This window comes from Phragmites australis, chromosome 9, assembly GCF_958298935.1.
Source record: "Phragmites australis chromosome 9, lpPhrAust1.1, whole genome shotgun sequence".
Classification (NCBI taxonomy): Eukaryota; Viridiplantae; Streptophyta; class Magnoliopsida; order Poales; family Poaceae; genus Phragmites; species Phragmites australis.
The window spans coordinates 22,170,816-22,198,334 of NC_084929.1; the positions used below are offsets into that span (position 1 = coordinate 22,170,816).

The 27,519-nt window shown below is 44.4% G+C and overlaps 2 protein-coding genes across 2 annotated transcripts; one reads left to right on the forward strand and one right to left on the reverse strand.

Annotated features, from left to right (window-relative positions):
• The first annotated feature begins 1,023 nt into the window (after positions 1 to 1,023).
• On the forward strand, positions 1,024 to 5,212 carry LOC133928809 (protein N-terminal glutamine amidohydrolase-like). Its single transcript, XM_062375298.1, has 6 exons — positions 1,024 to 1,289; positions 2,992 to 3,097; positions 3,222 to 3,299; positions 3,418 to 3,551; positions 4,216 to 4,340; positions 4,789 to 5,212. Exons 1-6 carry the CDS (start codon positions 1,168 to 1,170, stop codon positions 4,941 to 4,943), a joined length of 720 nt encoding a protein of 239 aa, XP_062231282.1. The 5' UTR covers positions 1,024 to 1,167; the 3' UTR covers positions 4,944 to 5,212.
• Positions 5,213 to 24,345: 19,133 nt separating this feature from the next.
• LOC133928811 (serine/threonine-protein kinase-like protein At3g51990) lies at positions 24,346 to 27,076 on the reverse strand. The gene has a single exon (XM_062375299.1). The coding sequence runs from the start codon at positions 26,774 to 26,776 to the stop codon at positions 24,926 to 24,928; it is 1,851 nt and encodes a 616-aa protein (XP_062231283.1). The 5' UTR covers positions 26,777 to 27,076; the 3' UTR covers positions 24,346 to 24,925.
• Between the last annotated feature and the right edge of the window lie 443 nt (positions 27,077 to 27,519).

Below are 27,519 nucleotides of genomic sequence, written 5' to 3' on the forward strand. Positions count from 1 at the left end.
ATTTATGTTGTATTAAAAATAGCAGGTAGGGAAGAATATCTATGTGAGGCTTGCAAAGCTTGTATTTTGATTTAGGCACATAAGCAGTTTTCCTGTAACACGTTCATTCTTTTGTCTTATGTAGTCTGTGGATTTGGAGGGGAGGATAAAATAACTTCTGATTACTATTTTGCCTGAAGAATGTGTATCAATATCTTCACCCTATTGTTTATTAATTCTTTCATTTATCTTATTTTTTTTGCGGCTTTCTACATGACTAATCATTTTTGAATTTCTTTCGTCTATATCTACATTCTTATGTTGTGAGGCTGCAAGATACAGGACACTTTAGAGCTAGTATCTGAGTACAGGTTGCCCAGAGGTTCTTCCATATGCATGGTTTTGTAGGTGTCAAAATTAATCTTAATACTTTTATTCCTGCAAGCTATGAACATTTTATTTAGCCAAGATAAGTCTTTTATGACTTTGCATTCATTTTTGTTTACATTTCCATTGCTTTTCAATTGTTACATTCATCATCTATAATCCATTTTCTCTATTTGCTCATTCTGCAAATGTAAGATGGAAATTTTTGTTTATTATGTCTTCTTGATAACCGAAGATAAACATGATAGATAAGCCCGCGCGTTGTTAGAGAAAGCGAGGAACACGTACAATTGGATTGTTCGGTCAGGGATGATGACGGGCTGTTAGATGTGCACCTAACGGTCAGGGATGTTGGACAAAAAAACTTCGCTTTCAGTTACTAAGAGCATTGTATACAAAGATAGGATGTTATTGTGAAGATGCTATTTTCGTTAGATTCATGTTATATAAGAAATCAATAGTACATTATCGTAATGTTGGGTATCATAGAACACTATTACTTTATTAATTAAGTATTATCTTTAGCATCATGTTTTATTTTCTTTATGTGAGAAATAAAATAATATTATATGTGATATGTAGGAACTACTGCAATATAGGGTGTCAGATTAGGACCTGTCACGCACGAATAAAAATGTTCGCGAAACGTCGCACTGCAAGGCCTACTGCGGCCCAACAAGCTACTGGACCACAAGCGTTACAATACAAGGCCAGCAGATCGGCCATGGACTCCGCGTGCTTCCGGAAGTCTTTTCCATCCGACCCCGTCGCCGTCTCTGACCTCGACGACCACGCCTCTCCATGGCCGACGGCCGAGCTGCCGGCGGCGTAGACCCCTCTCCTTTGACTCCTCCTTCCCATTCAGCGGCGCTGAGCGATCCACCTGTCGATGCCTCCTCGTTCACCCACACGCCGTGCTACTGGTAAGCGGTAACCAATCCATTTGTGCTCGTGTTCTAGATCCGTAGTTGCTCACATCAGATTCGGCCAAGCATGGTTCCCGTCAGGAATTCTTCCCCCTGTGCTGGAACCTTACTTCCCGTTCTAATCGTGGAAGGATTATGAGTAGGAGGTAACAATTTGCTGTACAGAGTTGTTTGCTAGAACTTAGAAGGGCCACTCTTGCATGTCCACTTGTTTGCCTATGGGGATTGTACTGAATAGAGGGGATCACATCTGAATCTTGAGAGTGTGTCCATGGTATGTTAGATGAAAATGCAAACTATAATGCAACCCCTACCCCTCGGCCTGGCCTAGAGTTTATCCATACATGCACATAAAAACTTCATTTTGTGTCATGTATTTTTTTTCTGTGGAAATTAGCACAATCATTTTGTGTGGTTTTATTTCTGTGATAATAAACTGAGTATAAACTTACATGAAGTTAGGACTTTGGAAATTTAGTTGCATTATCTCATGGTGCACCTTGATGAAGCGTTGTTTTCTGTAATATCCAGCAAAGAGTTGAGGTTAGGATAAGGCTGGCTGCATTTGCATACTATAGGGATGTAGACACAGAATCATTGCAGCCTTACGATGCATCATTTTTCTTGTTTGTAGTATAGTCAACCATCAAAGCATTACGCTAATGACAATTGTGAAAGATGTATCAGTAGTGGTTATAGAATGATTTGGTATGATAGAAGCAAGTGAACCCAACAGATCTCTACTTCGCAGGATGTTGTTTGAATGGAGTTTAGTTAGTAATAGAGGAAGTAACCTACGTTTTCGTCTACAATAGATCGAAATTGAGGTTTGAAAAGTTTAGTATTAAAAGAATGCCTTACTTTTGCAACTTTTCATACTACTGCCTGCCTGTATCGCTCTACATTGTCCATGTCCATAAAGGTTTGAGACAACTAGTACATGGCAACCGACAGTTGACAGCCCTACCATAAATTCCCTGGTAATTTGTTGTAAACCATGGTGCTTTATTCCTTCCTGGGATTCAAATGGTCGATCAAATGGCTCTACAATGTTACGGCCAGACTCTATTCCATCATTTGTAGCATCAGTGGTAGAAACTGACTTGGCTTCTACTTTGGTTTAATGAAAGTAACATGTTTCCAAAGAAAAGGAAAAGGAAAGAAAATAAAAATGTAGAGGCAACCAAATAATTCCAGCACAACTCCCAAAGCATATGTGACTCACTCCTGAGATTGGAAATGAAACTTTATACTTCTTACTAATACATGCAGCATGTCAATCTTCAGTTGATTATCATTAAGTTAGAAGTATTTGAAAATAGGATAACTTGTTAATTTAAAAGTTAGTTCAGTGTAGTTGCTCTTTCCCTCTTGTACATTGATTTAGTTTCTTTAGCAAATCTTTCCAAGTTATGCAGTAGACATTCTGATTTAGCATGTACATATTGGGGTCCAACTAAAATTACTATTTTTCATATTGCATAAAGCACCTATACCAATCCATCATGCATAAAGTGTAACACATATACTTGTGTTTAATTTATGTTTCTTATATTCATTTGTGTTCAATGCTTGCTGTTCCTCCTCTTGTTTCAGTATATTTTACTCGTTTTATCATCAATAATCCAGTGAGAAAAGGAAGTATTTTTTCCCATTTGTTTTCATGGAGTAACAGCTGGGTTTCATTTCCACCATGTAGCGAAGAAAATGTTTACTTGCTATGTAAGGAACTAATTAGAATTGGAGACGCTGATCCTGCGGGTGCTGACCTTTATGTCGTTTTCATATCAAATGAGGAAAAAAAGGTGATTTTATTGTATATTTTTTCTATTGTTGTAGATCTCATTTTCTTTTAGTTAGGATCGCTCTTTCCCCCATGTCTGCAGATCTATCTTGTGGGTATATGTTACATTTCATTTCCTTCACCAGGTTCCTCTCTGGCATCAGAAAGCAAGTAATTTTGATGATGGATTTATCTGCTGGGATTATCATGTGATATGCATCCAGGTAAAGTCAAATTAGATTAGTGTGGTATTTTGCTTTTGCTTATTATGTACTGCCGACATAAAAGCAGTGCATTGTGTATCATTTCATGGTACCTACTTCTTTGATGTGCATATGGAAGTCTAGGCGAAGCAAAGGAGAAGTTTTTGACCTTGTTTGGGACTTGGACTCCGATCTTCCTTTTCCTTGCCCATTCCTCCAGTATGTTTCTAATGCGATTCGACCACTGTCGTTTGGTGATTCTATATATCAAAGGTAAATACTCTGTTACTTTTGGTGCTACTGGTGTAATTCTTTATTTGTTTTGTGACACAAGTTTATGATGCGCATAGATGAAACAACTACATGGGATGCCTTCTGAAATATATCTAAAACATTCCTTGTATATGTTACACAATCAACAGCATGCTGCTGTTTTTACATGCGATCTGTTAGCACGGACTCTATTTGAAGATTTGGAATTTTAGAGTAAGATGAATCTTTTTGCATGTTTTAGTAAGCCCTCAATGATATATAGGTGTATCCATATGTATAATTAGAATATTAGTGCTCGACTGCTAGCACACCATGATTGTGTGCATGCAAGGTTATGAAATCATGTTTCCACATTATATTGATGGAATGGAAGTTGTCTGTTTACATACTGGATTGAAGTTGTTGTCTTTTTCTTTCCTTTTGTGAAGGTCACCATGTTTGTCTTGACCAAAGGTGGGTAGCATAGTTTATGCTTATTGCCATCTGGCTAGTCACTACTTATATTCCTCTCCAAGGCAGATCAAAACTACTCCATTGCGTCTCTGTGCATCTAAATTGTCAGGGAGGGGGCATATCTCTACGTGAAATATACTAGGGCACACATGATACCTTTTTTTTTTTGTTATGAAGAGCTTTCTAATGTTCTTCCATATATTGTTAACAGGCTTTTCCGTGTGATTCACACTCCTGTGTTTCTTCGATCGTTTGCATCAGATAGAAGCCACATGAAGGACCCCATGGGGAATTGGATTCAGTTACCCCCAACATATGAACCAATTGTGGCAGAAGGTATTGGATTTATGTCATAATCAAATTCTTTTTAACAATTCATTGCGCTATCAAGTTTTTTATTTTTAGAAATGAATTCCTTGCACTGTCTTAGTCTCTGAGTTGCCTAAAAGACTCAGAAAGATAAGTTGAAGTCACGCACGTATATAAAGTCACACAACGCACTGCTTTTATAAATGAATTCCTTGCACCGTCTTACGCGGTTGTCTAAAAGATAAGTTGAAGTCATGCACAAAATTTATGCAATTGAATGTAGTTGGTAGTAATGAGTACTAACAGGCTTCTAGGAAATTCAACTAAGTCTCTTTTGGGAGGTCTGATGGATTTATATGAAATCTTTTGTCTGCAGTTAGTTTGAACATGAGAATTTCCGTTCCTTGCTTGTATTCTTACGCGCCCACCATAGCACATGACTCTTTCTTTTATGTTTCATTCCTTCCTGTTTTAGATGGAACCACCAATAACCTTAATGAGTACATCGCAATGTCGATGAATGATGTGCTGGACCTGGAAAGTACGGTTAATGATGTTTACTTCAACAAGCATGGTGTGGTGGTAAATGAAAGGGTCCTGCCCGAATTCTTCTCCCGACTGCCTGGTTGAGATCCTTAACAAGAGCGCTTCAAGTCTCTCAAAGGAGTGTCAGGATTTCCTTTTTGTGTAATACTCTGTATTACGCCCAACCGTGACTCTTGTCATTGTTAAGTGGGAGATTATGAATTAACCATATGGGGTCCCTGATGTCAAGAAGTTGAATTTTTTTAAATAATATTATTTTATTAGAAAATTGTAAAATAATAGTCAAATTTAAAAAATTGCAAGAATAGTTATCTGTCGACATGTGTAATACCGACGAGAGACTCCATGTTGTAGTAGACTTCTCAGGCTATGTGGCACTGGGTCTAAGGGCCTGTCGGCACGCGGAATGCGGACCAAAGGTCTATCGGCATTCCGTGTGCCGACAAGCATTCGGTAGACACCGACAAGGGTGTCATGGTAATGGATAGCTGACAGAGCTGTCAGCAAATGAAATGTCGATAGGCCTATCGACACTCTATTTGTCGAAAGCTTGACGACTATCTTTTTAAATTGATTTTTATTAATAATTAGGAGAATATAATGTATTTATTGAAAGATTTTTATTAATAATTAGGAGAATATCACGTATTTAATGAGGCACGTGCAGAACTCAATGTGGATCATATAAAATAAGTTAAAAAAGTTGTCCAAACGGTATCACGAAATGGTTTATTTTTTTTCTAATATTGATTCAATGTAATTTTGTCGATATTTTTTTATTTAGTTGATGTAAAATTGTGTGAGTAATTTTTCAGTGAAGTGGCGTTGGGAGGATACAAAATCTAAATTTTTGAACAATAGTAGTTATGAATTATAATTATCATAGTACCCGGCACGGAGGTTATATACGGCGGTAAACATTATATGGGATATGGGGTTTATCATTGTTACGTGAATGGATTATAACCATAAAGAAATGACGACAATAAATGTTGGCATATACGGTATATTTAAAGACTAACCTAATAGTGTGTCACTGGTAAATGTAATATGCCTTAGGGAATAAAAATAGACTGGGTTACAATAGATGCTCTCTGTTGAGTGCACGTAGAATATTTGCCCTTTTTCAGGGCATCTCACTCCTTAGCGCGACGGGTCTTCTCCCACTTCCTTTTCCTCTCTGCTTCGCATGCTTGAGCCGCAGCCCGCTCCTTCGCGGCGTTCCTGATGTGCTCCTCATACCGTTTCATCTGTAGTTCCTTCTGATATTGCTCGTACTCCCACGTTTGTAAGCTTCCCTTCTCTACGACATCTCTATGTCCATCCACCGCTTTTGGTGCTTATTTTCCTCCATGTCAAGCCATTGCATGAAGTCGCAGATAGGTGGAGGAGATTAGACAAAATAAACAAGAAGGGATATTAGTAAGAGAGTGTATGAAATCGTATGGAAAGGTCCATATGAGTGATCTATGTCGCTATACTGGTGGGTAGTCGTATGGTCCCTATTGAGACTTGTCGTACTGTTAGTTGGCACACATGAAAAAGCATAGATCATAGGTGTAGGAGATATCTTGGGACTCACGAATTCTACAAGTGTCGCTATAGAAGCACATATGCGGTTTGACACCCTGTGGGATGAAAATGCCCTAGTGTTTCTTCGGTGGGCTTGGTGAACATGAGGAAGACATTGCAGAGTTGAGAGAGCTAAGGATGGAGTGGTTTATCTATAGATGAGGGTGGGGTTATTTATAGTGGCTGGGGGCTGATGCATGGACTGATTGCATGGGCTTGGATGGGGCTGGAGCATAGGATTCTTTGTAAAAGCTGAAAAAGTTGTGGCATTGATGCTTGGCAGAGATTTCCTGTGAAAGCTATTGCTTGGTGTGGTCATTTCATTTCGCAACAGTTCAGGAAGGAGTTATTATTGTCTCTGCATAGAAGGTAGGGAATCCTATGAAAGCATTGGGCTAGAAAAAATGTATTGGTAGAATGATAAATCCTGGTCATTTCTAAAGCCTGAGTCAAGACAGAGGTGATGTCATTTCATGGTTAAAGATGAGTCATGTGGTCACTTCATGTCTAAAGCCTAATTCACGACAGATGTGTGGTCATTTCATGCATAAAGCTCTGTTGTGTCATATAATATAGTATTTTGTTTGCACGATGCTACGTTTTAGGATGGAACGAGAACACATGTAATAAAACCATAGCTAATAACATAGTAACGATATAAACATCATACATGTCATGCCAAACACATAATAGAAATAACATAAACATGTACAAGTACGGTCTAAAGACGTGGTCAAGGGGCGTCGTCATGGCCATAGGCGCGCTTCTTGGGCATGCCCGGCGCCCTCTGTTGGCATGCTGCTCTGTGACGTACGTGGTCGATGGAGTATGTCAAGGGGTCGCGCGGAGGGTGCTGAGGCAGTGCAGCGTTAGCAGGGGTGGCAGGGTCATCTTGCAATGACTGAGTCGGTGGAGATGCCCCCATTGTCTGTGACGGGCCCTCCTCGTCGGCCAGCTCCGTCAACCAGTCATCCGTCAATGAGTGCGATGAGTCAGACGCTGCGTCGAATGAGGGTGGAACTGTTGCATGGTACAACTATATCAAATACCCTACATCACAATATAGTTGACTTGAAAGATACAATCTAGAGTGATACCATTGGTAGTGACGAACCTAGAACTGAAGCACCCGAGCGAAAACTAGGAGTGGCATGTACCGCAACCGTGGTGGCAGAGATGACGATGCTGGTTCCATGTGGAAGCGTTGTGGTGTAGCCCAAGCAATATGAGTAAAATGACAGAATAATAAACCACAATCAACAGAATTGAAAGACCTATTAGACAGTCATAATACTCATACAACCTAAAGGTACAACATATAAATCTCATACATAGGGTATAATATAGCTAACTTAATCATCTAAAAGTTCACGAAATAAACTACGCCCTATTACATAAATAAAGCACCACCAACTTAAAACCACCCACGATACGGATCCCAAACAAAGTCCTCTAGAAATTCATCTAAGAGATGATGTTGAGGGGAGCCCGTATCATCAATGGCCTCAGGGTGCTGTGACTCGCCCAACAGCACTTCGCTCGTGCAACCCGAGTTGTGAAACTATAGCACTTGCAACCCAACGGATGCTCTTGCGCCTCAGCCACGGGGACGAGGTAACTGTGTGCCTTGCACCACCAGAAAGCGGTGAGTGTAAGGTGCTATGCCATACGGCGTCATATGGCCCTCACCATACAACACCTCGCGATTCACCAATCTACGGCGCATGCTGCAACTTATTGTAGCGCCTACGCGTCTCCCACAACTCAGCCACCACACAACGATAGGATTGGTCTAAGGAGCGAACTAATTCTACCATGCGGTGCTCATTAAGTGGGACCGCATCCAGGACATCTTCGAAGTATTTGACATTGTTGCCCTGAATTGGAAAATAGATGAACGACCATCCACAGAGAACTGGCAGTTCATCACGAAGTGCAGCCATTACCTTGTACGCCATAGCTTGGACTGTCATTTCTTTCGAAGTCCCCGTCGCCTTGAAGTAGTGGGGATTGGCCCCGCCTTCAATGATTCTTGCTTGAATGTCTATGGTCGCCAAGTAGTCCACCAAATCTGGTCCAATTCCTCCCGCATACACTGTATACTCCGGCGCATAGGCGAAGTTAGCACACCAAAGCATTTCAGGGAGAAGTGTGGGAAAACCTTCCACGCGCTCAATATGAGTAGCCATTACTAACATAACAGCGACCATCCTTAACCCATTAAGAAAGAGATGAGTTAGAGATCAAATTTAGGCATGTTAACAATAAGAAGAGGTACGATTAGCTCTAAGATAAGATGAGGAATAAATAGAATAAATACTCAGGACCTAAAGATAAAACTTAAGTGGGTTGTCTTAGTGAGGTTGAAAATTTTTTATGAACCCATCCTAAGCATTTTTAGGCTATTTTATTAAACCAAGCTCTAATGCTGCACTGTGAGGAACCATCCATATAATATTTCAATTAGTCATTAAGTCGATCATTTGTATAATCACAACTCTCATGACTAATTGGAATATCGCCCCGATAGTCCTGGCATTGTTTTTCTTTCAGGATCGGAACACACACCTTTACAACAAGCACATCATCACAAGATATATAAAGAGTGAGTAATTAAAATAAGTAACAAGTCTTTACTCAAATTAAACTTTACAACAAAATAAATAATCCAAACACTGATAGAGTATCTACGCAGTGGAAAGTACATAACTACAAAAGGTGGGTTGTGTCGTTTTCCCTAAGGCGCCACCCCAAAATATCCACACATGAGTAGTAGGCACTACTCCTACCCGTCGCCAACATCGACGGGCGTAAAGTAGTCAAAAACTAATTCTTCCTCACCTAAAAAGCAAACAAAGCACGTGAGTATGAAGGTACTCATAAGACTTAATCTATAGTAGACACTTATAAATAGCCTGACTCTAAGAAGAATGCAATTTGGATAATTAGCAAAAACTCGGCCTCAAGGTCAAGTAAGTTTTGAAGCAAATGCAATTTCGACTCAAGTGTAAGTATCTACATCTAACCATGAGCAACCTTCTATCCTGAGATCATCAATATAACTGTAACTGTAATACGAACCAAACCACTCATCATCAACATCACTATCCATCTCCCATCATACCATCATGATCACAAACAGAAACTCTATGGCTGCTGCAAATGGACAAAAGCGTGCTCATAACCGAGAGCGCAACAATTTGAATTGTTTTATATACCCTGCAGGAGAGTACCTTTTTATCCACATGACTTGAGGATCATTTGGCTCGCATGACCAAACAGGTCCACGCAAGGGGTATTCATGTCAACCTTTCCTAAATAAGCCATAACCGTTTGGACATGCGCCTCGACATGTGGAGGTCATCTAGAACTATTATCGGAGCAAACTAGACACCCTTTCCAAGCCTATTATACCAACAACATCCGAGACTTGCACGCCAAAAGATCACAGCTACATAAGGTATTCGGCTCATCCGTCTCATATACAGGTACGTGGTAAGTACGGATAAGTGCTAGAGCCAACTGTAATAACGGACGATGCTTAATCGATTCAAGTGGGCCTATAGCCTCCGAGATTCCCTTCTCAAGTCATCCCTATTGCCCACCCGAACCTCGCCTCATCCTCACTACTTCATACTTCCCATCATTCTCCATCATTATTATCTTTGTGAAATATAGTAAGTCATAAGCTCGCGAACGATGGTCGAACCACCGTTTGACTTCTACCGACGACCTAAGCTATGCTAAGCGTAACATATTCATTTTAAGTTAGACCATTACTTGACGTGAACATCCTAGGTTACAAAGGATCAAACGATAAACAATGTCAAAGGAGAGTAATGCAACAAATAAGATCTAACCCAAAATCCGATGTAAGACTCATTAACATGCAAATATACATAGGGCATAACTTATCAATTGACACAATATATGATCCAAAGTAATGGGATGAAAATGCTTAGATGCTTGTCTTGTTGATTAGCTTCACAAGCAACAGAAACAATCTCCGGATTGCCCTCGATCACACCCACATCACCCTCCGGTCCTTCGTTCACTAAAGAATAACACGTGCAATGATGAGCATGAAAGAGATGCAATGAAATATGCTGCATGATGCATATCAGTAGTGGATGCATCCTAACAACAAGCTAAACGTACAAAACATACAAAGAAACAATGAAAGTTTGCGATCTAAACATTGGCAAAAAGTTACATGAGTTCGAGTCTCCAAACAAATCTTTGGACTCTCTGGATATTTTCGAAGTCTCCGCATAATTTTTCGGAGTCAACGCATAATTCTTTGGACTCTCCAGATTTTTCTGGAGTCTTTGCATAATTCTTCGAACTCTCCGGATTTTCGAAGTCTTTAGATTTTTGCAAAACAATTGTTCACAATGATTCGTCAATCGAATCAACTTGCATGTTAAAATATAAACCACATAAACATGCAATGACACTAATAAATTGGTTATAAACCTAATACACTCACTCTACACCCTCGATTTACTAGCTATCTGATCCAAACCTTCTTTTCATCTCTAATGCCTCAAGAACACGATATTGCTTTTGCTAATCTTCCATTGTTGTCCACAAATTCAACCAAAACTGAGCTAAAACTTGCAATGTTATCAAGGAAACCCTAGGGTATTTACCCAAAGTCCCTTGCCTAAGTTTGTGACCTTTGTTGAAGGAGAAATCGAAGGAAAAGCTCGGCGGAGAGGATGACTCAGCTGCTGAAATTTCAGAGAAAGTGAGGTAACGAATTTGAATTGGAAAACCTCCAAACCTTCATGCATGTGAGGAAGAATTATATGGATGGGGAGCTAGAAAGGTAGAGAATATCATAGAGTGACATGCAAACCTCGTTTCTTGCTCCTTGGGTGAGATCTTCTGAAAAGAATGGAGAGAGGGCTTGAGGGAGAAGAGGGGGCTATTGCCTTTGCTCTGTCCAGCTGAGAGAGAGGGAGGGGGTGTGGATCAGCTCAAGGTGGGCCCCACTTGTAAGAGAGACAAGCTAAAAACTGCTACTAAACTTTTATAGCAACTGGTGGAGCGATTAACTTCTAAGTGACACTTAAACTAATGAAAAGTCTAACGTTGTTTATTTTCAAAATGCCTAACAAAAAACAAAACACTAATGGAGATAGCAAACAATCCAAAAATTTTAACAATAAATATGATGATTATGATGCTTAATGACATAATTATGCTTAATGACATGATTAAAGAATTGGAATGGGACAATACAATACTATGAAAATCCATAACAATTCAAATATATAATTCCTACATTGACAAAAATATGTATGTCTAATAATATCAAATTTTTAAATCATATTAAGTAACATATTTTAACTCTATATTACCTAAATATTTGAACTTTTCCAACTACTCCACATTTTATAACTAACTATACTATATTTTCTATATATATAGCTAATTTTTTAATCATACCTAAATTTCATATCCTTATTCTCCTAAATTATCTACTCTACTCGACATTTCTCTAACTATTTTCCTACTATTTTTCTAAGTATTTCTAACATTAAATTATCTAAATATTTGAATTTTTCTAAATACTTTATATTGCCGAACTACCTCAAACTATTCTAACCTAAATTTTCAAACTATACTAATTTTTTTACCTAACTGTACTAATTTTTCTAACTATTGCAAATTTCCGAACTAGATCTACTCTATTCTAAATGTACTATCCTAACTTTTCTAATTTTTCTACTCTATTCTAACTATTGTATACTAATTTTCCCTACTCTATTCTAACTGCTCCTGATTTTTTCTAATTTTCTAAGTATTCCTAATTTTTCTAACTACATCTACTTTCTAAATACTCTAAATTTCTAACTAATTCTAACTATTTAAAAAAAAAGAAAAGAAGAAATCCTTATCAGTCACCGCTGCTCCGCGCTGTTCGTCGCCCGAAGCCGCGCGACAGCCACCCCTGCTCTTGCCGACCGCCGCTGCCCGCCGGACGCCTACGCCTGTCGTCGCTCGACCGCATGCCGCCCCGTCGCATGCCGCTTGCTTGTCGACCACCGCCTGTGATGTGTACAGTCGCGCGTGAGAGAGGAATCGGCTGCCGTGGATTATATAAAGGCCCATCGACACGCAGAATGCCGACAGACCTAACGTGGCACCTGTCGGCACTCCGTGTGCCGACAGGTTATTACGTGTCACCTATCATCACGCGGAATGCCGACATCCTACGTGGTACATCCCTTTAGCTGGGTCCACAACCTGTCGGCATTCTGAGTGCCAACAGGCCCTCAGGCCTAGTGCTACATAAATTGTCAGCATGCGGAATACCGACAGGTCTTTTGTCAGTATTCTGCGTGCCGATATGTACCTATTCTTGCACTTTTTTGAATTTAGCTATATTTTTTGCAATTTTCTAATAAAATAATATTATTAAAAAAATTCGCAGTTCATGACCTGTTTGAAACACATGAATGAATTACATAATTCAAACCACGCGGACATCTGGAAAAGTTCCCTTTTCCTTTTCCTAATGATGTGTTACCTGGCCACTCTTAACGCATTATTTATGCAGTTACTTTAGTTACTGTTTCTATGAAATAATCTATGAAACCCCATTAGTGACCTGCCTTTTTTCCATTTATATTTATTGAAACACCCATAAGTGATTATTTTATCTATAAACGTGCGCTCCACCACACTTGTTTTGCTATTTCTTGCAGTTTCTGGGAAGAGCCCCATTAAATCAGGTTGGATCAATTAGGAATCGCACATACAACCTAACATGCAACAACTAATTGCATGTTAATTTTTCATTTATTGGTTTCATTTCCTGGTATAAAAGATTTGCTTCTTTTTGGGACAATGAAAAAGACTTCCTGCCTCACAAATAGAGTCTAACTTTCTGAATTGATTGGTTTTAGCTCACCTGATGTTTAAATGTTTAAAGGGGGCTATTTTATTTACTATTCCACACAGGTAGCTAGGTCAGTTAGAATCCTGGGTATGTTAAAATGGCATATTAACTTGCTTACCTTTTTTCTAAACCTTTATGCAAAGTTTTGTAACAATATTCTGGAGATTTAACTCTTCCAACAGACAGTTATTTTTCCAGAACTCAACTCTGCCTGAAATAGGATGATAAATACAGAACTCAGCCACTTGTGCTAGAAAAAAAAGAGTACTAAAATTGTGAGAAACATACATCTCAATCGTCCCAACTGTTCTGATTGCTAAAGGTTCCAAACTACCAAAGTAGTAATACATGAACTCGAATAAATAACTGAAAATGAAGAGAAAAATAACAGTGATCTTGCCAGTGTCTTATTCCAACCGAATAAGCTATTAACCTCTTGCCAAGTTGGCATGTCTGCACCTACTTCCTGTGTGAAGAAAAATGATGAAAAGATGACACGACCCATTGGTATCATTTTCATCAATTATATAATTGCCGAGACAGCAAATGTACTAGAACAATGAATCATATATGCTGCTCAGGTACTGCCATACAGCAGCATACGATGGCCAGGTCCATGGCTTCCAACATGGTGCGTTCCCCAATGTTACCTGCTTGTTTCAGATGGATGTAGCAGACCTGGAAAATACGGTTGATGATGTTCTTTTCAACAAGCATGGTGTAGTGGTAAATGAAATGATATTTGATCTTGCCCGAATTCTTCTCGTTGACATCCTTAACAATGCTTTTCAAGTTATCTCTGTTAGATATATATATTGCTTTATATAATATCCCTAGTCTATAAAGGGTTTCTTGCATATTATTACCTGTATATGTGTATATATTCTAGTCTAGTGTCTACAAGAAATACAAGTTGCTATTTTTAACATGGTATACAGAGCAAAATTTAGGGTTAGGGTTCCTCCTCTCACGTGTTTCAACTTCACGCTTCTCTTCCTGTCTTGACCTACTATTCATCTACGGTAGATCGTCAGTTTCCCCTCTCTTCCCAACCCGATCTAGTCTACACGCTCCCGATCTCGTCGATCTCCTAGTTCTTAGCGCCGCTGAAGCTCTACATGTTGTCGTCGCCGCCCTCCTTCGCCGGACGCCGCCCTAGACTTCCCTTGACGCCGTCCCGCTCCGCCACTTGCTCGATCCAGCTCTGGATCCCGACCAAAGGAAACGCCCGGCCCACCCGCTCGGCTACCTGGCGTCCGCTCGGCCACCTGTCACCTGCTCGGCTGCCTGGTGCCCACCGACTGACTCGCCTGTTGGCCCCCGCTCAGGTGCCCACTCGGATTCATCGTCGGCTGAGCCCAGCCCGCTCATCCGACGCATCAGCCGATCACTCTCGCCTTGGGCTACCGTTGCCTCGGGCCACTGCCAGATCTTCACGGGCTGTTGCGCGCCGTTGGATCTCCGCCCGCCGGACCATGTCTCTGGCTTCCCACTGGACGCCTGCTCGGCTTGGCCACCCACCCAGCTCGGGTGCCCGCACCTCTCGGTCGGACTGAGTTGGCTGGGTCTCAGTGCTAAAAATAAAAAGAAACACAACAGTTGCCGCTCTCTTTACGCTCTTGCCATCGACTATTGCTTTTCTTTGCGCTCTCGCCATCAAATGCCGCTTCTCCTTTGCGCTCTCGCCATCGTTCATCATCTCTTTAGGATGTCGTCAAGCACTGTTTCAGTTCTTTGATGCTCGGCGCTCTTTGATGGTGCCAACTATCGAAACTTTGTGCAACATATGCGCATTCACATGTGCGGCCTTCGTATTTGGGGTGTTCTCTATGGTGACATTCCTTGTCCGCCTTCCCTGGAGCTTCCGACAGAGCCTATTCAGCTGACTGTTGACATAGGAGACAAGACAACTATTGACATCACCACGACTGCTTACGGGGGAAGGTTGTCTCTGCCTATTCAGAAGCTTTGGAGCTGTACTGTGATCGGTTGTCTGACATTGCTCAGTGGATGGATGATGATGCTCGTGTGGCGTCTATTCTGATTGCTAGTGTGGAGCACATATTTTCTTGTGAGATTGTTGGGTTCTCTACTGCCTTTCAGATGTGGACTCATCTTTGTCAGACCTATGAGCCATTAGTGGATGCTCTCTATCTATCTGTTGTTCGCCAAGAGCAGTCTCTTCAGCAGAGTGATGTTACAGTTGATGCTTTCTATACTCAGATGTCAAGAGCAGTCTCTTCAGCAGAGTGATGTTACAGTTGATGCTTTCTATACTCAGATGTTAGATATGTGGTGTCAATTAGACTCTCTTTTTGTTGCTGGTTGCCACTCTTATCATTGCTGCTTGGATCTATGCGCTCAGCGTGACTTTTGACGCCTCTACGAGTTCCTGACTCGTCTTCGTTCGGAGTTTGAGCAGCATCGGGCTCAGCTACTTGCTCGACATCCTCGTGTTATGCTTGTGGAGGCTCTTACGGAGCTGCGCTCAGAGGAGACTCGTTTGCGTGGTTCTGGACTGCTGCCACTTCCTTCAGTATTGGCTGCTTGTCCACCTATTATGCCTACGTCAGTTCCTCATGTGTCTTCTTCGTCACCTGCAGCCTCTTTAGGTGGTGGTCATCCTCGCTGCGCCTACTGCAATAAGGAGGGTCATGTTGAGGCGAATTGCTACTGGAAGAAGAAGCATCTTTGGTGTTCCTTTGGTGCTTCTACCTCGACTACCACTTCGACTGACACTCAGCAAGAGATCGTGATACTGCTTCATTGCCTGGTTGCCACCTCTGGTTCTGCACCGACAGGTTCTGCTGGTTCTACTACTTCCTCTTCTGTCATTGAGAGACCACCTTCTACGCAGTCAAGTACTTCACCTTGGATTCTTGACTCAGGAGCTTCTTTTCATATGACTTCTGATTCTTCCAGTTTGTCTTCGCTTCATCCTCTTATTTCTCCTATTTATGTCATTACCATTGATGGTACTTCTCTTTCTGTTGCTGGTCGAGGCACTCTTAGCACTTCTTCTTTTAGCATTCCTTCTGTTGTTCATGTTCCCCAACTCACCATGCAGCTCATGTCAGCTGGTCAGCTTACCGACCATGGTTGTCATGTTATCTTAGATTCTGACTCTTGTTGTGTTCAGGATCATCGCACGGGTGCTCTGGTTGGTGCTGGCCCCTGATGCCATGATTCTTAATGTCTATAGGAGCTTGATTGGCTTTGTCTTGCTTCCGCTGCAGCCATCGGTCTCTCTACTTCCTCGACTACTGGCTCCTTCCAGCAGTGGCATCATCATCTTGGTCATGTTTGTGGGTCGCATCTCTCTTCATTAGTTCGTCATGGTTTTTTAGGGTCTGTCTTACTTTTGATGAGTCTCGTCCCTTCTATCCTCATCCCACACATTCCACTTCTTCAACATCCTTGGTCGAGTCTCTGTCTTTTCTCACTTTTCCTGCCACACCTATTTTTTCTTCACTTCCCCAGGCACCATTGGTGCCCTCTCGTGCTATGCCCGCTTCAGTGCCTTCCATGCCTTTGGGGCCCCATTGAATCCCTGGAGGGGTCTGCTGCTTGGTGAGAGCCGGTTTTGTGGAATTCGGAGCTGGTCGAAGGCATGCACGAATAGGAGGTCCGCCGAGCTACCTCTGTCGACCAGCATTCTTCGGACCTCAACTTTGGCGATGTTAGCTGAGATGACCAGGGCATCGGAGTGGGAAAATTTTACCCCCTCGGAGTCGTTGACGGTGAACGCCACGGGGGCGTCGGCCCAGTTGTGGGCCTGTCGATGGATGCTAGTCACTCTAATGTGGTGTACCCCGCGTGCGTAGTCTCGCAGCTATCATTACGAAGTGCAACCGGAGCTCCCTCCGCCAGGCCGGTTATGGCGAGGATGATCTATTTGCCCCGCGCCCTTTCGTCAATGTACCGCTCTAGGGATGATTGGGGTGGCGAAGGTAGGGCTAGCTGCGGAGGATTCTGCAGCGCCAGATGGTCGACCTGTCGGTTAGACGATGGCCTGCGATCTTCAGACCACCCCTTGGTGGCCCCATCAGTTGAGGCAAAGGCTGCCTGCCTCCCGAGGTACTCCTCTCGGAAGGTGGTGAGGGTCTAGCAGTTGTCAGTATTATGTCCCCGTCCTGTGCCATGTAGAGTGCACCAGGATTCTTCCTCAAAATGCTAGTTTGGAGCGTGGCTTCGCTCTGAGAGGCCTCCGTAGCGTCCCCGGCCGTGTCCTCTGGGGTGGCTTTAGTTCGGAGCCCCGTGGCTCGGGCTGATATTGCTGATGTTTCGGTGTTGTCTCTACCACCCCCTTTGGGACCCAGCGGTAAGAGCCTCCTCGAAGCTCCTCTTTGCTGGAGGAGTGGAGGCATGTGATCACCCGACCTGCGAGTGTGTCACGTCCCAAATTTTTAATCACGCAATTAAGCATAATCATGCTTTTTTAAGTATTATATTTAATTTGCGTAATTATAATTCGGAATATTAATGCAATTCGTTTGAAATCATTTGGATGAGAGAAAGAAGTCCGGGAGAGAAAAGAATTGAATTCGCAGCGAAAATGAACATTTTTCACTTACACGTGGGCCCCACACCTCACCCACTTCAACCACTCAAGTGGGCAGCCCCCACCTGCCTACTCTCTCTCCTCCTCACTCTCCCTCACATCCCCCACTCATGCTCCCCTCCCCTCTCACTCTCCCTCTCACTCCTCTCTCTTTTCTTCCAAAATTCTAGCTCAAAAGAGGGATTTGAGGTGAGTATATGGTACCATTGCGATCACAAGCTCATGAGCTATCCATCCCTCCAATTCATTTTTGTTTTCCCGAAGGATTTGAGCCAGATTTGATGTCTTTTAGTGTTTAGGGTTGAATGTGAAGAACACCGGATTTCTTCGCCTCCCGAGCTTTTTCCTCCGTTTCCTCCTTCAATCAGCAGTCCACAATCTCGGTAAAGGCCATTGGGTAAGTCCCATAAACTCCCATGACAAGAATCCGCCTTTTGGATGGTTGGATTTTGAATTTTGAGCTAGGGGTTTGAAGTTCATGAGTTATTTATGAATTAGAATCAATAGCCGAGTTTTGGTCGATTTTGGCGTATACATGTTGTCCTACGCGGTAGAGAAAGTCAATGTGATGCTCTAGGTCCAAGTCCCCACTCCAAATGTCGTCGAAATTGTCGCCGGTGAGCCCCCAAAGTGCCCCCGGCGACTCCCAGCGATCTGACCGCCACCCCAAGGTCGGTCAGACTGCCAGGGCCCAAAACCCTCTGCATGGGGGCGGTCTGACCGCGACTCTTGGCGGTCTGACCTCCAGTATACCTGCGGTCTGACCGCCGTATACCCAGACAGTACAGTTACTACTTGCTGAAACTTGTATAGTTCATAATAAATTCTCTGTAGCTCCAAAAATTATGAAATAAATTTTGTTGGTTTCATAATAACCTACTCTACCTATTAAAAATATCCCCAGCCATGAAATAATGAATTATATTTCTGAGATTAATTAATTAGGTTAAATCTTCATTAATTCACCGTTAATTTATCATAAGTCCAAAATTGATGAATCCAATTTTGCTAGTTTCCTTATGACTGGTCCTATCTGCAAAAAATATTTTAATCCATTATATGCATATTTTGGCATATATTTGCACTTCATTCATACTCATTGCATTGCACGCGTTATTCTTTTTTAAAGATCACCGAACCAACGATCCCGGCGAGCGAGGTCGATCCCGAAGCACCGCACCTTTGTGAACCAGTGCATCAAGGCAAGCATCTATCATATTGAACTATGTCTGTTGAATTGAATAAAGTCTAAATATTGATAAATTATGATTATGTATAGGTTTGCATGTATAGGAAGTAGATGTCAGACTTTTATGGGTAGAACCTACGTTGATCGTATTGTCTCTACCTTAAATTATTGTTGGTCTATATCCTTGTAGCCTGGGTTTATTCATGATAAGGTCTAACTTAAAAATGATGCGAGATGCTTAGCAATGCATAGGTCCTCGGTAGAAGTTGAGCGGTGGAATATCCCATCGTTCGTGAGCTATAGGTTAAATTACTTTCACAATGGTTACCGTGTTAGGTTGATGGTGTTGGTTGGTCGAGTGGTGAGTATGAGACGAGATGTGGGCGGTGTTAGGGGTGTCATCTGCCCTCAAGGAAAGTTCAAGGGTACTTCGGGAAGGGAACCCGAACATCGTAGGCCGCTTGCATCGTTTAAGACCGATCGTCGGGGTAGTTGGCTTTAGCACTTACCTTACTCATCACATGCCGATCTAATGGTAAGGCGAGCTGAATACCTTCGCAGCTGTGGCTTTATGGGCGTGGACATCGACGGTGTGAGCGGGCGGGCTTGTAAGCGGTACTAGTTTGTTCCGGGAGTAGTTCTAGTATCGCCGCGCTGAGCGATGCATGCCCCACACGGTTGGGGCTGGTTGGGAAAGGTTGTCACGAGTACCCCCTTGTGAGCACTTTGGCTGGTGGCACAAGCCGTATGGTCCTCGTGTCGTGTGGATCCAGGAGTATCCCCTGCAGGGTGTATAAACAGTTCGAACTGCTGCGCCCTAGGTCATGAGCATGCTATTGTTTCATTTGCACCCGGTCATAGAGTTCTCTGGTTGGTTCGGTTGTATGGTTCGGATATGTGGTTTGTGGTTCGGATATGTGGGAGGTGGTCAAGATGGCACTTGTTATACATTAATACTAATGTGGCTTCAGTTTCATATAATCAGTTGGTAGTTGCAGGGTAATTTCATATATATTGGTTAAGTTAGTTACTCACACATATGTCTATGTTGCTTACCACATATGTTTTACTTAACCTTGTGGCCTACTCTCGCTAACAGCTCAATGCATAATCCTTGGAGTCAGGATATTATATACACATATTGTGTAAGACTTGCGAGTACCTTCGTACTCAGGGTGTTACCCTTAAGTTGATGCAGGTTCACAGGTCGGCGAGGAGGGGGCAGTGTTTGGCTACTTTGTGTCTACAGATCAGGGTGGCGGGTAGGAGTAGCACATTCTACTCCGAACTCAGTGCTCTTGGTATGGAGCCTAAGGGCATGTGGCTCCATATCCTTTTGTTGTTTAGTTTATTTTCTTCCGCTGTGTAGATCTTTTGTTGGTTAGGAGTTGAGGGATTTTGTCTCCTCCTAGCTCGCTTTTATTGTAAATTGTTGAAATTAGTTGCATGCTTAATACTTGTAATATAAATGTTTATTACTCGCTCATTATTAAGCTATGTTGTGATGTACATGTTGAAAGACATGTGTTCCGATCCTTGGGCACAAAACACGTGCCGGGACTGCCGGAGCGGTATTTTGATTAATTGTCGAGGTTGTGATTATGTTAATGATCTGTCTGATGATTAGTTCGAATACTGTTTGGTCGGGTCCTCACAAAGTGCGACCTCTCAAAATTGGCACGGGAAGCCTCGCTAGCTTGTGAGCGCCTCCGGCGGAGTTTTTCCTCCTCCGCCCGTGCATACTCCTCGAATTTGCTCATGAGGACTTCTACCATGCGTATTGGACGTCGGTTCAGCCGATCGTATATGAGGCCTTCGGCCAGGCCCTGGGTCATGGCGTCGATGACCGAAGGGTCCAATATGCCCCTAATCTGGGCCTTGGTCTAGGAGAACCTTCGGAAGTAGTCCTGGAGGGTTTCGTCTGGCTCCTGCCTGATAGTGAACAAGCTGTCGGAGGTTACTGGTTCAATGAAGGTGCCCTGGAAGTTGCTGCGGAAGAGGTCTCGAAGTTGGGACCAGGTGTGAATGGTGCCAGGGTCCAGTGCCCAGAATCAGCATATGGCCACCCCTTCTAAGGCGAGGAGGAAACATTTAGCCATGGTGGCCGGTCCGCCCCCGCTGGCCTCTATGGCTAGGACGTAGGATCGGACGAACTCGTCAGGGTCCGAATTCCCTTTAAACTTGGGCAACTTCGGGGTCCGAAAACCCTCTGGGAAGGGTGTGGCCTGCAGGTTGGCCCGCAAGGGAGAGTCGTGGTCTTGCAAGGGGTCCTCACGACGCCGGCTCTGAGGCTCCGGGGACCGAATGGGCCAGGTCCTTGCGCCGAGGGGTTCATCTGTTCGTGGAGCTTGGGTCGAAACCGCGTCGACCGTCCCGGGAGCGGCGGCGATGGTGTGGGCAGCTTGCTATTCGACCCGCAGGGTTGTCCGTAGTTCCTCCATCTGCACCAGGAGTGCCGTCAAGCGTGATTGCCGCTCGGGAGGAACGGTGCTTTCGGTGGTAGCGCCGGTTGCAGCCCCTAGGGGTGCAGCGGGGGTCTCGCCTTGCTGCTGCTGGGTCTCCGGGGTAGAGAACCCTTCGGTGCCACCTGCAGCTGTGGTTATGGTTGGGTCGATGGTGGCTGTAAGGTTCCCGTTCCCCCCGGTTGAGGGGCCGTCGTCGGTGCCGCCTGCGTATAGCCGGCTGGACTGCTGTGCAGGCGTGATTGGGGGGTTGGCCGCCGTCAACGCGGCCTTGGTGGTCTTCTTCTAGGGTGGCATTCTACCTCTCTTAGCACTTCTGCGTTCGAAATCCCCACGGACGGCACGCTGTTGGAGCAAGAGTTCGTCTTGCCCTAGCAAGTACAGCGAGAGTTTCTTCTAAAGAGGAGACTCAAGCTTGGAGACGAAGTTTAAGAGGAAGGAATACCACGAATGTATTGATGGTAGAAAAATGGGTCGATCTTCGGGGAGTATCACGGCGTGACTTGGTGTTTTTCCACCTCTGTGTCCTCCTACCCTCTTGCCCCCAGGGCGCCTATTTATAGGGCCATGCGTAGCTTGGCGTACAAGTTATCACAATGTACAAATATCTGGGATCCGACCGAATTGCTGGGTCTTATCCCGGATAACTACTTTCTACCCTACTTGAAAGATAAATATATACCGTAGTAACTATCGTGATGCTTGCCCTCTAAAGGGGGTGAGCCGGTCGCCAACTGCGGCTCGACGTCGCACTATCAGGGGTGTCAGGATAGCCTCCATTATACCGGTGTGTCAGAGCGGTGTACCAGCCTAGGCATTTAATGCTGGTCACTTCCTTGCAGGTAAAGTATGACCGGTGCTCCCCTTCTGACGGATTTTTTCTGAGGCCTGATGACTCACCCTGTAGCCTCCGGAAAGCCGGCCCGAGCAGCTGGTGACGGGGGCCTCGGGAGGCATGGCTCTAGGGGGGTGAAGTCTTCGGGAGGCAGGACTCCAGAAGGCCAAGACTTCGAGAGACCGAGGCTTCGAGAGGCCGAGTCTTTAGGAGATTGAGCCTTCGGGAGGCCGAGCTGGTTAAACCAAAAAGCCATTGAAGATCCTTAACAACGACCCCTAATAAGATTTATTTTCGAATTCAAATTTTATGACGATGTTAAGAGTCCTGTTCCCACCTCCCATGTTCAGTCTCACCTACTACTATAACATACTCTTAACTTCGATTCCAACATGCATGTACTTTTCTCTGCAAAATACACCACAGATTTGACAACAATGTGATGTAGATTAGATGTGTAATGACAAATCAAACCAATAGCATGTGCCTTGACAATGCACACTTAATTCATTTTTCTCTTTTGAACTCTTAGCTAGATTATGCTGATACCCCTCTTTTCATCGGCATCGAAATGAACACGAAGAACGCATTTTCAGTCTACCATCCTATGAGAAAATGAATATGGAGTGAACATTTCAGCCTTACCAATCTATTTTATCTCAGATTTTTTTTTATCTATATTTATCTCAGAATTTAAACATTGGATATGGACCACAAGATATTGAAGAATGCATTAAACTCAATAGGATGGAGGAGGCAGTTGGGCGATCCAATCAGATGGACGGAAAAAATACGCATCTGCTCTGTTGCTCCACACAGTTCATGAGATGAATATGTTAGTAATGAATGCGCCATTTAAGTTGACAAGAATGATGTACTACAACAGGCGCCGTATCAAAATCTGTTGAAAAAAATGGATAAGACCATCTTCAATAGATACCTCAAATTTTTATCCTCAAAATACTATTACAGTATCCTCTATCACTATTACAGCATCCTCTATCCACAACACTGTAGCAGTACTGTATCATTGGATAGAGGATCGGTTAGAGATGGATTTCTAATGCTACAGTATACCGCAAAACACTGTAGCACTAGAATTTGCAGGTTTGGAGACTCTGTTGGAGATGGCCTAAGACTACGCAAGTGCAGATCACCCGTTGCGACCTCGGCATATCGAAGCTTTTTAAAGAAAGAAAAATGTATGCGCACATTCAGATAGCATCCACTGAATACCGAAAATTGATGAAATCATCATAAATATCTCACTGTTGATATACCACTAAAAAAATTTCATCTTAATTAGACACAGAAGAAATAAACCTAATATTTAATTCCTAATGAGTAGAAAGTACAGCCATCTCTATTAATCATCTAAACCAATGCTTGCACCTAATTTCAGCGAAGGACCTGGCCGTACAGCGAAGGACAGCGAAGCACTATCTCTATTAACCATCTCTATTAGCAACAGTGTTGAAGTATCGTACTTCACGAAATGAAGACTATCGTGTAGTTTCACTTGGTCTCATACAACAATAGGGAGAGCTACAGCTTCACCGGAATAGTTTTCCTCGTACGATCAGAAATTTCAGCGAAACCATCGTTTATAATTTTAAACAGCGTGGTGTAAGAACTGTAAAACAACCTATACCAACAACCCATGGCTTCAAACTAAACAAAAAACAGAGCAGCTGCTCACTATTTTATAGAGGTTCTGTTCAAAATAGGCAGTAAAATTGAGCCGTACCAATAGCTGGACTAGCAAGTATAATAGCACACCACAAGAACATGCCCTCTTTTATGTACCTTCCTCAAGATGGAAATGTTGAAATAAATTTTCTTAACTCAATGGCTGCAAGATTTAGACTAATTTAGGCTCTCTGCTCTTTTTCCTTTTCCTTTTCTTTGATTCTCTCCTCTATACTTCAAACTCTTTTTTTCTCTTTAATATATGATATATGATAATCAATAGAAGCATGCCCCTCCTGTTCCTTAAAAAAACATATAATTCAATTCGAACACTTGATGATCCTTGTATGTAGACAGGATAAAGAATCAACAAAGTAATGCTACAACAATCTACTTCAACTAGCAGTCATTTTGAAGCACCACCTGATTTGGTTTAAAGCAGCCAAATGATTACCAGTTGCTTAAATGAAATCTGAACTCCATTGGCAGATCCAGAATGCTCTACCATCTGAATTACTGCACTTTGCTGTTTGGATTTCAGCGTTCAGCCATCCTTACGCTAAGAGCTATCTCCAGTAAGCCATTGCAATGGCTGTCACCTGGGATTCAATAGCTGTGGTGTTGATGTCATTGCTGATATTCCAAATAGCAGATCACATTGCTAGGATCTGAGTTCAAGCTTCAAGGTCATATTGGTAAATTCCGACAACCAGGAGATTCAATCTGGTCGAATTCCAAATACCATCACAGCGCCTGGGGAACAAAAATTTTATCTCATAAGCTCTATCCTTGAGATAAACTTCCAGGAAATAATTGGTTAAGCCAGCCTCAAGAACAATCATATAAATTTAACTCTCCTCATTCTTGCAGTAGATTATATCTACTTTGTCTTGGATTTCCCCTGCATTTTCTTGGATCTTCTCTGCCTTGCCTTGGATTTTCCCTTCATTCTCTTGAACATTATCTGATTTTTCAAGGTTTTGCTCTATCTTCTCTTGAATTTTCTCTTCTTTTCCAAGGTTTTCCTCCGTCTTTTCTAGCAATTTATCTGCTTTGTCTAAAATTTTCCCAGAATTTTCTTGGATTTGCCCTGCATTCTCTTGGATTTTCTCTGCTTTCTCTTGGACTTCCTCCACCTTATCTTGGACTTTCCCTGTCTTCTCTTGCACTTTCCCTGCCTTCTCTTGCTCTTTCCCTGCTTTGTGTTTAATCTTCACATCAAAATGAGAACGCCTTTCAGATTTTGGCAGTACCTCTGATCCGACAACTCTTACAGTTTGGTTCCTCTTCAGGAGTAACACTGCATCCTTTCCAATAAGCTCACTGGTAGCACGCATTGTTCTTGCTCTGCTAATGCCAAATCTTTGGCCGGCAACACCATCAATCCGAGCCATCAGCTCCAAGAGATTTCTCCTCTCCCGAGCCCCAGCCTCAGATAGCACTATTCCACTCTTCAATGGCCGGGGTGGCTTCTTGGCACCCACCAATGGCACCTGATCCTCCAGGGCCTGTTCGGCTGCCTCCTCCTCCTCCTTTTCATCATCATTAAATGCCAATGACGAAGTCGACTCCCGCTCCGATTCTTCTCTATTGCTAGCAGAAGCTCGCTTCGAGATGGTCCTCTGAACATCAACAACCGCGCAAGGGTTCCCGACTGCCGCAAGCCCGTCGGCGAGCCCGTTCCACACCTTGGCCGAAACCGCTTTGCTGAGAACCACGAGCCGCTCAACTATGTCGGCCATTGACGGCCGCCGCTCCCTGCACGAGCGCACACAGCTCGCTGCCAGCGCGGCCAGGTCCTTGCGAGTGACCGGGTCGCGCGGCGGCACCACCCGCGGGTCGAACAGAGCAGCCACCTTACCTTTGCGTAAAAGGGGGACCGCCCACTCGACCACGGACGGCGGCGAGTGCTGGACGTCGATGGCCTTGCGGCCGCTCATGATCTCCAGCAGCAGGATCCCGAAGCTGAAGACGTCCGTCTTGGTGCTGAGGCTCTCCGGTGTGACGTAGGCCGGGTCGAGGTAGCCCAGCGTCCCCGCGGGCGCCGGCGTGGCTGCGGCATTGGCGCCGTCCCCGGGGAGGCTCTTGGGCACGCGGAGTGCGAGGCCGAAGTCGCCGAGGCGCGCGTCAAGGTTGGCGTCGAGCAGGACGTTGGCGGACTTGACGTCGCGATGGATGACGGGCGGGTCGGCGTCGTGGAGAGCGCGGAGCGCCCTAGCGGTATGGAGAGCGAGGCGGAGGCGGCGCGGCCAGCCGGGCGGGCGCGGGTTGGAGTGGAGCAGGTCGTAGAGCGTGCCGTTGGGCATGTACTCGACGACGAGTAGGCGCGCGGCGGGGCCCGGGCAGGGGCCGGGGTCGGAGAAGCCGAGGAGGTTGACGAGGCGCGGGCCGCGGACGGAGGAGAGGATGCGGATCTCGTTGTCCACCTCGGGGCGGCGCGGGGAGGGGCGCTTGACGGCGACGGCGCGGCCCGAGGGGAGCACGGCCTTGTAGACGGCCCCGTGGCTGCCCCTCCCCAGCAGCGCCGCGTCCGCGAAGTGGGAGGTGGCCGCCTCCAGCTCGGCGTACGCGAACCGCTCGGCGGCGGGCGGCAGCGCTGGCCTGGACCCTGACCGGCGCGAGATGGGGAGCGGCGAGATGGCCGTGATGGACCGGCACGTCGCCACTGACGAGTCCGCGCGGCAGGAGAGGTACCCCATTTGGCAACCACCACTAGTGTGTGTTCGGGGGTCGGGGCTGCGGCGGGGGCCTGAGCCGTCGCGTGCCGCGGCTGGGAGGAGGTGTGAGAGGGGAGAAAAGGAATCCGCGAATGGAATCGACACTTGGGCAGCGTGGAGCTTTTTGTGTGGTTTTCGGGGGCTGAAATTGGGGCCCGGCCGCGCGCAGGTGCGGTGGTAAATTTTGCCGGGTTTTGAAGCGGGTCGCTTCGGCTTCGCGACGTGGGACGGATGACATCCAATTTTTCGGAACGGAATGGCGATGGAATAATGGTGCCGCGCTTTTGCAAGGTGTCGACGACTCGGCGGCGGAGAACGTGTTTCCCGGCCCGGTCTGCTCCCACGTAGCACTCGGACAGGTAGATCGTAGCATCGGTCCGGAACTAAAGGTGGGGACCGGGCCAAGTAGGAGAGTGGGCATGCGATCTTTGTTCTTCCCCGTTCCTCGTGTCCCCGGTTTGCATTATGTGTCCGTATGCGCTGAACTACTTAATGAAGCTGAAACAACGAGCTCCAGTTCTCCTTTCCTCGGATGATCAAATGGAATGGCAAGCGCTCAAGATCTCAACCTGCAGACGCGAATTGTAGCAATGCGTTTTTAAGACCTGCAGCTGAACGGATTAAAGTAAAAGCAGGACTGTTTTGTTTTATATCAGTGCATAGTAGTTACTAATTCGATCGTAATCTTAGTGCCGGCATGATGCCGCATGTGACAGCAACCGAAG

Bases quoted from the DNA above. Each gene is read 5' to 3' on its own strand.
- LOC133928811 (XM_062375299.1), bottom strand. From the start codon at position 26,776: ATGGGGTACCTCTCCTGCCGCGCGGACTCGTCAGTGGCGACGTGCCGG.
- LOC133928809 (XM_062375298.1), top strand. From the start codon at position 1,168: ATGGCCGACGGCCGAGCTGCCGGCGGCGTAGACCCCTCTCCTTTGACT. The intron at 1,290-2,991 runs GTAAGCGGTAAC...TCCACCATGTAG, and splicing joins ACCCACACGCCGTGCTACTG to CGAAGAAAATGTTTACTTGC. The intron at 3,552-4,215 runs GTAAATACTCTG...TATTGTTAACAG, and splicing joins GGTGATTCTATATATCAAAG to GCTTTTCCGTGTGATTCACA.